At 33.7% G+C, this 12,524-nt stretch overlaps 1 protein-coding gene across 1 annotated transcript in view; it reads right to left on the bottom strand.

Moving 5' to 3' along the window:
* The window catches only part of LOC127867734 (uncharacterized), a 67,111-nt gene that overhangs the window by 52,974 nt on the left and 1,613 nt on the right, over positions 1-12,524 (bottom strand). The window contains 2 exon segments of the mRNA XM_052409088.1: positions 875-1,071; positions 3,002-3,107. Coding sequence (XP_052265048.1) covers positions 875-1,071; positions 3,002-3,047 — 243 coding nt within the window. The 5' untranslated portion in view covers positions 3,048-3,107.

Genomic DNA, 12,524 nt, shown 5'->3' with positions numbered 1-12,524 from the left:
CATTCTTAGTGAATATGTAATAGATGGTTTTCCCTTAAAGGGAATGTTAACCGCGTTTGACGAAAGCAGAAATGTTTTAAAATACCGTATATTTTAAAATTATTAGTTTATATTGATTAAAATATCACGACTGGTATTTTACATTACTTGAAAAAAAAATCTTATTTTCTGTATATTCGGTAGTAAAATTTCGCGATGTGAAATCGAAAGTACATCGCGAAAACAGGTGACATAACGATATTCACACTATAAATAACGCAAGTATATTGATAATTTTATATATACAATATATACAATTCACTACGCATGCACAATTTTCATTCCTGGGTTTACCACGCGACGGTGATTATCAATCCACTTGCCCTATTTATAGTTAACTGGTATAGTTACCTGGTAGACATACCCAGTAAAATTTATTACCGAATATACTGAAAATGTCAAAACTTTTTTCAAGTAATGTTATATATCAGTCGTGATATTTTAATCAATATAAACTAATAAATAAATAAAAATACGGTATTTTATAAATTTTATTTGTTCGTCAATCGCGGTTGACATATCCTTTAAATTGACAGGGAGTATGGTGATATTAAATTTAATCAGTTTTAATAACACAACAAACGAAAGAGATACAACAAATAGAAAACGCCCATTATCACATGACACAAATTCTCTTCTATAATCAATGCAAAAATTTATGGTTTCCCAAACTAAATGATCTTTTTTGTTCGTTCGGAAAAATCAACGAAATTTCTAGTTATAGCAATTGAAGCAGGTAATGTTCATCAATAAAAGAAACAAGACCCTGTATTATGAACACACTACAACGAATCTGACTCGCCTCCCTTACACCAGAATACTTTAATTGTATTACCTTACTAAAAATCACGAAGGCGAGTATCAGTAAACACAGGAGGAAAGTGGACAACCATTTTAAGACGACGACGCCGTATGACGGCCGGAAACTATGCTTGTTATCCTTCCGTTTCAGTTCCCGCTTGATCTTCGAGTCCGTCTCTATCACAAATGTTTCTTGTTTCGACGCTTTATTTATCTCCGACGACATGGGCTCTGAACGATCAAAAACAGTAAATTTGAACATCAAAGTGTCTTCCGGTTTTTTCTATAACGTGATAGCGTGATGCTTACATTGGGAACTACCGTTGTTAGCATGATGAAGTCATTCTACCTTTGAGAATCAGTGTGACCTTGAACGTGATGACGTCATACTTCATATGAGATTAAGAGGGATGTCGCGCTTCTTTAAAGTCATAGCGTCTAGTTTTATTTGTTAATCAGATTGTCTTCAGGCTTCTTGAACGTCATGGCGTCATACTATATTTTATAAACAATTTGACGTCTGGTCCCTCGAATGTGAATACGGTATATTTCTTATAAAATACGAGTGACAATGGGATTCTTGAACGAGATGACGTCATACCACGTTTTAGAATAAGTAGAATAATTAAACATTATTACAATATAAACGATAAATTAACCATATAATACTTATGCTAGTTATGCTAAAAATTGTTATGTCAAACAGGTCGTTCATCTGAATATGTTGCTTAATAATACACAATATTATACGACTGATGCAGTCGTGTCAAAAAACACTAATTAAAAAATAATGCCTTTATCATAGTTTGTTGTCGAATTACCGACGTTCGGCTGTATAGATAATTGGCAATAAAATCCCATATGCGAAGCTTGAGCGATTAAATAAAACGCATCCATACAAAATGTGGTAGAAAATACATTTATTACATTCCAAGACGTTCTCATGTTCTTTATTTGAATTCTTTATCCTTTGTCTTCTTTGTCCTATGAGAGGCCAGTGGGACATGCCCTCCGATAGTTTTTGACTATCAGTTGCTCATTCCCAGAACATGTCTGCGATATGCTTACTGCCAATTTGTATAAGTCATGCTTTCTATGCCAGCTGCTTATTGTCAATAGTTAGTTGGTACATATCAATTGCAAATTTCTATTTGCTTACTTCAAATTGCTAGTTATTAAAATTAAAGGTGCTTATAGCTTATTTTTGGAATTCGTATGAACCGTACTAGTTGCAGAAATACAGAAAAAAAAATCTAGAATATAATAACGTCTCATATTTTTCAAGTGGCCGAGTTTTACGAAATAAAATGTGTGGTCATACTGTTTGGTTGAATATAGAATATAACATTTTTACTGGAGAAAGGTAACTATCAACCAGAAACTAACGTTAAGCAAGTAGCTATACAAAATGAGCAACTTTCATAAACTGATTATCGTCTTGTATCAAATAACTAGCTATTGGAAATCAGCCACTGGCATGGCGAACTTGCCATCAAAAATCTCTATTCGAGGTAATATTTTCCGCGTGTGTTTACGATCTCATTAAATCATTATAAAATAATAAAGCGCCCATAACAGATAACAAATGACGTAACAGGAACATATTTGAATCGAACTTCCAATATGACGTCGTTTTAAATTGGCATTACACTGATGTAACCTGCTAAAACCATGTGCTACTGATTTATTTTTGGTTTTTCATCTGATTTCATTTGACATTTGATTAAGAGGAGAAGGCTGTTATAACTTTTCCTAAGTTCTATCTCAAACCATGCATTGCCAAGAACTTTTTGTCACGTATCTTTTAATTCCGTTAATTAATTTGTTTAAGCCTACAGAAGAATCTTAGAAAATATGTTTGTACTGGAGGACTGACAAAAGTGCAAAATCTCAGATAAATTGTTTTCATCAACAACATCCTTCAATGATCATAGCATATCATTTGTATTTTAAAACTCTTTCTTATATGGGACTCATAAGACAGTCACACACATTCCTGATTTGCAAAATAAACGTGTTATTGCATATATGTTGAAAAGCGATGCATAAAAGTGTGCGTTTATACTTAGATATGCGCACAGTTATATACATCGTCACAAAGCAATTTTTATTCCACGGGATGTTATTATGCCACAGCCTACCCAATGATGACGTCACTTACTAGAATTGGATGATGTTGACGTCCCACTGACCTCGTTGCTTGCCATGACGTTGGATTCAGTTGACTATGATGTCACGGCGTGCAATGTCAAAAGGCAACCTGTTTTCTAAAACAGACATCACTTAGTATGATGCAGGATCACGTGACGTCCAAATTAAACGTTAATGGATGTTAACACACCGATAAGTGTTGCTTTTTTTCAAATAACTTTTTTAAAACAATTTTTCATACGAATTTCAACTAGTGCACAAAAGGAAGATTTTTATGATGCTTATGACAATGTAAAATGCATCAGAATTACTCTATGAACTTTTGGTACCGATTTCTGACGTATTCAATGATGTATTCTTATACCTTAAGATATGGACTGTCAGAGCTACAGATAAGCGTTTTAGGGTAATTCGGTAATACCCTTCAAAATAAGAATGAATTGGGTAATGGAAAACGTGATTGGGTATCCAAAAGTATGATACCCGCTCATATACAAAAATAATTGGGTATTTGTACCAAAACAAACAAGTGAATTGGGTAATTGCATTAAAACATGAATTTACCTTCTCAAAACCTTACCTACATAAAGTCACTGTTATGTATTCAATTGCAGTATAGGTTGTTCCATCTTTCTGCTACCAGATTCAACAATCTGAAGCCAATGGAATTTCTCAACCCACTTATCGAATGTGTTTCTAATTGTTTTTGTTCCAATATGGGCCAGTACTTTCGTTTTGGAAACATAACACACCCCATCTAAGGGGACTGGAATGGTGTTTGGATAGTATAATATAGTGTATTTTGACCGAAAATGTCCAAAACCAAAATTAAATATAATAATAGTAACACGGGTTTCAACTCATTTGTTTTATTTTCTGACAGCCATCAATCAGAGTCCAGTTGCATTGCCAAAATATAATACAAATAAACCACTTTGGCATTAAGACGTAGCTAAGACATAGCTCTATCAATAAACAATAACAACTTTTAGCACAAGGCGCTGAAAATCTTATTTTGGAAAACTAGGGTTAGGGTTAGGGTTACTATTATTATATTAAAAATATTTTTTTATGGCATTTTCGGTCTTAACACACGTTATTATACTATCCCAACACCGTTCCAGCCCCCTGTTCATCCCATCAACAAGTTCATCTAAAATACTTCTGCAGATGTCCACGGAACAATAAATGGAGTTAATAATGTAATTAACTATGTCCTTTGCAATTGTTTTATATTTAGATTTATTTAACACGACAACGGGATCTATACGGTTTTTTTTTGGTTTTTTTTGCGGAACTTTTCGTCTGCCTCGAGACGCCATTTTGTTTGACTCGCATGTGTTATCATCTTAACGATTGGTTAATACGTTACCAGATAAAACAAGCGCTTGTCGATTAAGACTCGAGTCAAAACGGCCAAAACAAAACGGGATTTTTCATTACGCATAGAATGCGGCTCGAATTGGGTATCGGCGATTTGTTTTGCGTATCCACCTATTTTTGATTGCGTATTTACGCAAATACGCAGCTTATCTGTAGCTCTGCATGGACTACAGATTTTTGCTAACGTATTTAAATAACTTCAGATATTTGCAAAATAAAGTGTTTAACGGTGTTTTATATTTTGTCCAGCCCGTGTGTAAACCCCTGAAAACCCCGTTGATTATGCATTCTGTTAGATAACCATGTAGATGACGCTGGGCGCGTCAAACATCTGGTTTATTATTATGACGTCTATTTATGTGATTTACTTTCTTACCATGACGTAAATGTGTTGCCTTAAGATAATGACGTCATAAAACAACGATAAGATTGTAAATAATAAACAGCTTTAAATGAAGAAGTGGGTATATAGTTTAATGAAACATAGACCCATGATACGAAACCCGATAATGACGAACGACGCCATCCACTGAACACACGACTTTTTCGAGTTAGTTTGTTGCGTGCAATATATAATCGAACACTATTTGTTGGTAGGGGATGAGAGTCGTTCCTAAATATTGATTTTCGTGTTTTTGTTCATTATATTTCATCATCATTTTAAAGCCACATATGACAGTTAATTCGACACTTCATAACTACCAACGACATACGGTATTATATCGCGCAAATATCGTGCAAATGTCAACCGTCCTATTTAATATACTGAACTCGACTCACGATAATCAAAGCGACGCATGACAACGAACAACAATGTATATAACGCAGACTTGTTGTTGATGGTCAACGTTTAACAACATACTCGAAAGTAACGCGACACACGCCAATGAAAAAAGACACGATATTAATTCGATTTTGTATCATGCGTTGCAGGGTATTGTGGTAAGTCGCTTGAAATGTCGCTGTCGAAACTCGTCAAGTCTAAGCTATTTGCGCAATATTCGAATTCCGCTGTACATGATCGTGAGTCGCATTGATTGTCGCGCGTCAACCTGAAAGGGCGAATGTTCGCCTATGTTTGACAATTGGTACACCATAACCGTTCTGCTACCTATTTATTACATACATCTAAAACGTAACCACAGCATACTTTAGGACATTTTCTAGTTGAAAAGTCCACCAAAAGAGAGGTACACAAATCGAAACGCGTGTGTGTTACATACAGCACCATCAACACAAATGTGTAATTAACAAAATATGTATTGTGTATATATTTTTTCGTCACATTCATGACTTTGTTCTTCTAATCCAAAAAATAACAAATTTAGTTCAAACTTTAAATGTACGAGCCGCGGCTGCCATTGCGACGTTGCTAATTTCGTCATTTGCAGTTACGACCGCGCGTGAAATCGATCGCGTACCAGGTTCCAACGTTATTTTGCAAAGCATGCAGTTGAAACGTGACATTTGCAAACGCTGTGTCTAGGCCCGGCCTTTTCAAATACCTATCAGTGAAATAATAAGGTACCTCTGTTACAATTTTATGTAAGATATGTTATATTTAGTATTTAACGTTTATCCCTTATCAGATTAGCACTTAGTTCAACGGATTTTTATCATTGTTTTTGAATGTTTAAACACTCATCTTGTGAATTTGTTTGTACACGTTGAACTTATGCCTCAATTTGTAACTTTTATCGATTCACTGTATCAGTAGTTGAGTAATATTAACAACACCGTGTTACTCGAAGAATGTTATCAAATACTTAGCATCAAAACTCAGATATGCAAATCATAAACGCGTTAACTGCACCTGCAGCTTGGCGTTTGGACCTAATTGACGTGGAAAAGCTATTCTACCACACTCCACGTAGTAATAAGTTATCACTAAAGTGGATACATTTTAGGCACAACCTTGATGAAAGTTTGGCAGGGTATTGATATTGTTTGGGCAAATCATGATCTAGTTGGGCAAATAACCAGGACACTCAGTCAAATTTTACAAAGAAGTAACCTCGCTTGAAAAAAAATGTATATGAATCTTGTTAAAAGTTTGTTTTAACTTGATCTTAATAATATCTTGAATAATTTTCTATCTGGTTTAAGTGATTTCAAAAGCAAGGTGAACAGATAAAATCTTATTTTAAAAGAAAACCGAATAGCACTCTAGAAACTATATGTATTTCTCAATCTTGGTGAAACTTTGTACAAAAACCTAACAGACGAGGTCACAGTTTATAAGAATCCCTAATAATTACTCTAATTGTGTGCAGCGTATTAATGCTCTGTAAGAAACCTTACTCAAATTTTGAAAACTTTTTAATAAAGAGCGAATGTTCGAGGCGAAAATATTATATTTCGATATGTTTGAAATATGTGAACAAAAATTCGAATCGGAATTGCGAAAATGACCTTTCCTTTACGGATCATGAAAGTTGATAAATCTTGTAAATCTATTTGGTCAAGTAACGTTTATACGAATAAAAAATGAAAATATAACAATATTATATTTATATGTCATTCGGTTTCCTAGATAAAGTTTTGAGAAAAAAACACAATTGTAAACTGTCCAATTACACAAGTTGTTGAGTGTATGTGATAACACGGTCAGATTAGTAGAAAATGAAAAGAGTGAACACATTATGTAAGCGAAGTGATACTTTTTATGGACTGAACCTAAAATTGTGCAATTTCTTTACACACAGAACAAACCACATTAAGCTCTGAGTAATACATAGCCTCTTTTAAATGCATAAATGTCACACAAAACACTCGTAATGACAAAACATTTTGTTAAAGCTTCGTATCACAATAACTGTTTGAACGGGTACCTTTCGGCGCATCGATTGTTCGTCTTTCTTAGCCTCAGAAATGAAAAAGTAGGCCATCACTCCGGATCGGCAGACGATTAATTCCCTAAACCAATGCCGAGGAGTCCGGAGATAGCCGCTGTATCACGATTGGTAGGTCATGTGATTATTTTTAACGAAATAACTATACTTAAGCCCACTTGCTGCTAAAGACAGTCAAAAATCCATTTCGAGAGACAGCATCTTATGCATGTGGTCAAATCGGAATAGAGTCGCGTGTGAAGCATAACAGGTCCGTACGCAGGGGGGGGGGGGGGTCAAGTTAAGATTTTTTTAATAATGGACCTACTGCAATTTTTCTCTCATGAAAAGGCCCAAAGTACACTTCCCCTCAATACAAAAGAGGAGATGTGTTTTATTGTCCCTGATAAACAAGGGGAGTAGCGCTATTTTACTCGCCAGTGGAGATAAGCCCGTAGGCATTGTTTTCTTATGGCCTTATACGCAAATCCCCTATCAGTCAATTCCCCTTGTGATCCTGAATGCTTCATCTATCGATGGTTGGTGTAACACTTTTTTGATTGGCCAAGGATATACAAGACAAGACAAGACACTTTATTGAGACTTGTACAGAGTACATCGTCTAATTACATAAATAACATATACATACATGATGTCACGTTTATAAAATGTGGTTTAACATTGTGTTATGGTTGGATATAGTTTACAATACATAAAAACTATATATTTTATATATTTATACGTTACTTAATGAAAAGTTATAACATTTAATTAAATGCCTAACAAGATTCCAGGATTACAGTATTTAGGGGGAAAACCCTATGTATACTACAAAGTAGTGTTCAAAAATGTATTTCTTGCTTTTAACGCATATTTAACATATTTTGCCAACATTAATAACTCATTTGTGTTATTACCATTTAGTAATTGGTGGAATTTATATACAGATGGTTTATTGTAGTAAAATGGTTTTATATATTTCTTTCTGATAGTGATATATTTAGTACATTTACATGCAAAGTGAAACTCATCTTCTAAATCTGATTCGTTACATGATAGGCAATGCCGTTTGTTTCTTGGGGTCTTTTGAGTAGCATATCTACCAGTCTGTTTTCTAAGTGGAAGAACTGTCAATCGTAATTTAGTAATGTATGCCCTCAGGGATTTAGGAATATTATCAAGGTAATGTTCATATACAAAAACAGGTTTAAATACACAATACATGTCCAGAACCGGGCTGTTGTCGACAATCCTATGCCAGTCCTGAATATACGTATCAATAACTCTACATTTAAATTGATGTATAAATAGGTTAACGTCGACCAAATTCACGTCATCAAAAGCATGTGTAAATCCATATGTGTCTAACAACCTTTTAACATTAGTAACCCAATTTATATGTCCCTAATTGCTATCTTGCATGGTTTGTAAATATACACTTTTTATAATAATATTATCAGAATTTGGAATTTTCTATCAGTATTTAACAATTTTAATAAAACGATTAATAAATAAAGGATGCCGACCCAACTCCCCATATACTGCTGCATTACAGGTGTTCTGTTTAACAGTCAGCAATCTTTTGCAGAATTTTAAATATATTCGTTCTATTTCTTTTGACTTTGTGTTGCCCCAAATTTCACATGCATAGTTAAGAATTGAACCAACAAAAGCATCAAACAACTGACATACCTTTTTGGGTTTTAAATCAAATTCTTTACATTTATTGCTTTATTTAGTGCTTTACCAGCTAGATATTCTTGGTTCAAAGAGAAGTTACCTGTATAATTAAAAACTGTACCCAAATAATTAAAATCATTCACAACCTCTATTGGTTGACCATTATATGTCCAATGTTCTGATGGTAAAAGACGACCACGTTTCCGGAAAACCATAATTTTCGATTTAGCAATATTTACCTTTAGTCCACAGGTATTGCAGTATTCAAGTAAACGGTCCAAATGAGATTGTACTTTTTCAGGCGATGTACCTATTATTGCCATATCGTCAAAAAGCAACAATATAAGTATAATATCATCAATGAGCAAACCGGAAGTAGAACTATCTTGTAAATATAATTCTAGATCTTCAATAAATAGCGAAAATAGTAGAGGTGACATTACCTCCCCCTGACGTAGTCCGACAGCATAAATAAAATTTTCTGAATAGGATGAACATTGCCTTACACAAGATTTGACATTATGATACATATTTTTAATAATTCTGAGCAGTTTGCCTTCAATACCGCATTTGTATAATTTTAGCCATACACTATTTCTATAAATAGTATCAAAACATTTTAACATATCAACGTATATAACATATAACCTTTTATTTTCATTAACATATTTTTGTGCTAAAGACATTAAAATAAAAATGGCATCAACAGTGGACCGCCCTTTTCTAAATCAGAACTGTGCGTCCGAAATAGTATTAAAGTTGTTACAAAAGGTATCAATGCGTGTATTTACAACAGAGGTAAAAAGTTTAGATAAGCAACTAAGAAGTGTTATTCCCCTATAATTATTAATATCTGAATTTTTTTTTTTTTTGTGTATAGGGATTATTATACCCTCAGTCCACTTTTCTAGATCAACACCAGAGTTTAAAATTGCATTAAATAGGTCACATATATGAGATGAAATAATATCTTTACATTCTATCAGATATTCATTCAAAAGGCAATCACTTCTACAAGCTTTATTTCGTTTCAAAGAATTAATACCTTTAATTATTTCATTAATAGTAAATGGTTGATCAAGTTCCGGAAATCGAGTATTCAGCAAATCAAAATTATAATTGGAACAAAATGATTCAGCCTCATCATCCTCGAACTCATAAATACCACTTCTAATACTTGAGAAAAATGAACGAAAATTATCTAATGATATAGTTTCACCTTTGTTTTTTTCTTTTAGATTTAAAGTATTTCCAAAAATCTTTGGGTTTTTTATTCTTTAAACTCTCTATCTCGGTTACTTTCCTTTGATTGTGTTCTTTCTTCTTTTTGTTGATTAATGTTTTATAAGAGAGAAGAAAGAAAAGCAGCGAATTGAAGCAAATGATACAGGAGGTCGTAGGCCTGAATATTTCTGACGTTAATAATTTGTGAAATACAAATAATGTACGAAGCAATTAGAGACGTGATATGGAAAATTATTCATTACTTTGAAGTTTCTTTGTCAAAGGCCCATAACTTCGCCAAAAAACCATTGGACCGGAACGAAAGTCATACTTCATCCAAAAGTCATGTAGGTAGACTCACACACCAAATGTCAGGTCAATATCTTAAAGCGTTTTGAAAAAAGTCTGCATAATGAAATGCCGGACAGACGGACGGACAGTCCAACTGCCGTATGCCATAATAATCAGCTGTATATCTGAAAGACTTGCGAAAAACTCTAAGGAAAACGGTTATTATAGTGAAAATTTAAGTCCAAGGCCCATAACTTCGCCAAATATGAATGGGCCGGAACGAATTTCACACTTTATCTTTCGGTCATGTAGGTATACTCGCATACCAAAAATCAGCTCAATATCTGATATAGATACGTAGAAAAACCAACGGAAAACGGTTGTATTATAAAAAATGTCAAGGTCCAATCTAATGTCACAGTTGTTGACAATTTTGAGGAATTATCTGTGTTGATTGTGGTGAAAGGAAAACTGTGTAGTAGATGATAAACATTTTATTAGGGATTTGCTTTGAAACTTTAGAGAAAATTCAAAGAGAAAATAGTATTATGGTTATATGTCAGCCATACTTCATGATACATTTCTTTATAAAGGTTTTTGATTTTCAAAGTTTGCTTTCCTTCTTCATCAAATATCATACATTTCTGAAAATGCTATACACACCAATATTTGAAGCTTTAGACTTCAGAAAGGTGCTGATATACTTGTTATATTCCATAAATTTACATTACAAAATAAATTGTGTTAAGCATGAAAACTCGCCTTAAAGGTGCAAAATAAAAATAAAATAGGGACGGAAGACCCCTCCCATACGGGAAGACCCCTCCCGCACCCACCCTGGTTTCCCCCCCCCCCCCCCCCCCCAAGTAAAAAATTCCTGCGTACGGCCCTGCATAATTGATGAGTATCGTCAAATCGTTCGTAATAATTCAACTCGGAATCAATCAATTTTACTACTTCCGAATAAAAGTAGTCAAAGTTGCATGTCTTATATCACTGAGAATGAGGAAATTATTAGATCGACATTTTAAAAGCTGCCCTGTTCCATGAATTAGAAAAAAAGCATAAGTCTTTCAAGAAGCAATATGATGCCATATTGGAATTGATCAAACGCAACAAACAAACACATAACCATTTTTTTTAAAGCAAGGCTAATAACGCATTGTTTACACATTGTTCACCATTGTTCACATTTTTGAGATTTGAGCCACTAATATTTTATTTCTTAAAAATACAACTTGAACATAGAGCTTTTTTACATGCGCTATAATGTGTCGCCGGCGAACTGACTTATGGGGAATATAAAGCCGACTGATAAATATCAATCACATCATATTTAATAACAATGAGTTATATGGGTGATATCTCTGCCTTATTTGTGTGCATCTTGTTTCTTTCTTCCTTTTCCAGCCAGCCCCGTCCCAACACGTGCTTATAAACCAATATGCATTTTTTTATACATCTTAATTTTCACATATTAGTTATTATTTTATGCTTTCCGGTGGTTTATATAGAAATATCAGTGAATTAAAACTGATATTTCACTGATTCAAACAGCGAAAAATAACAGTGAAAATTATCGATATTTTTTATTGTTTTACCGGAACTATTTGTAGATATCTTCGGTTTCCCCATTATGACCCCCAATTTTACCAAGGGCGACAACAACTCGTGATCATAGAAAAATATTTTTTCAACCGTGGCTGCGTCACTCGTGTAAATATTATTTTCTACGATCAATCGTGAATTAAAATCCATATTCCAGCAAATGTCCTCTATTTATTTGTTACAAAGGATACTTTGTCTACACATGATATTTTTCAAAATTGATGTCTTTAAAGCACAATGATAATAAGATAGTTTCCAACTAATCTTCTTTATCACAAGCCATTATTTGCACCAGTGATATTTTTCACAACTTATTTGTTTCAAATGATATTCTTTACACGTTATACTGTTTACCATTCATGTTTTTATTCACTTAATAATTCACAATATTTTTTTCCGCAAATCCACTTTGCACTGATTCTTTTACAACTGTATTGTTGACACGTGTGTTAATATAGGGCTCATATGAAGCAAAGTCTAAGTGTGAGAAATGCAATTGAATTAAGCATGAGCAAA

Source organism: Dreissena polymorpha, chromosome 2, assembly GCF_020536995.1.
Source record: "Dreissena polymorpha isolate Duluth1 chromosome 2, UMN_Dpol_1.0, whole genome shotgun sequence".
NCBI lineage: Eukaryota > Metazoa > Mollusca > Bivalvia > Myida > Dreissenidae > Dreissena > Dreissena polymorpha.
This window is presented reverse-complemented; position numbering and strand designations above follow the sequence as displayed.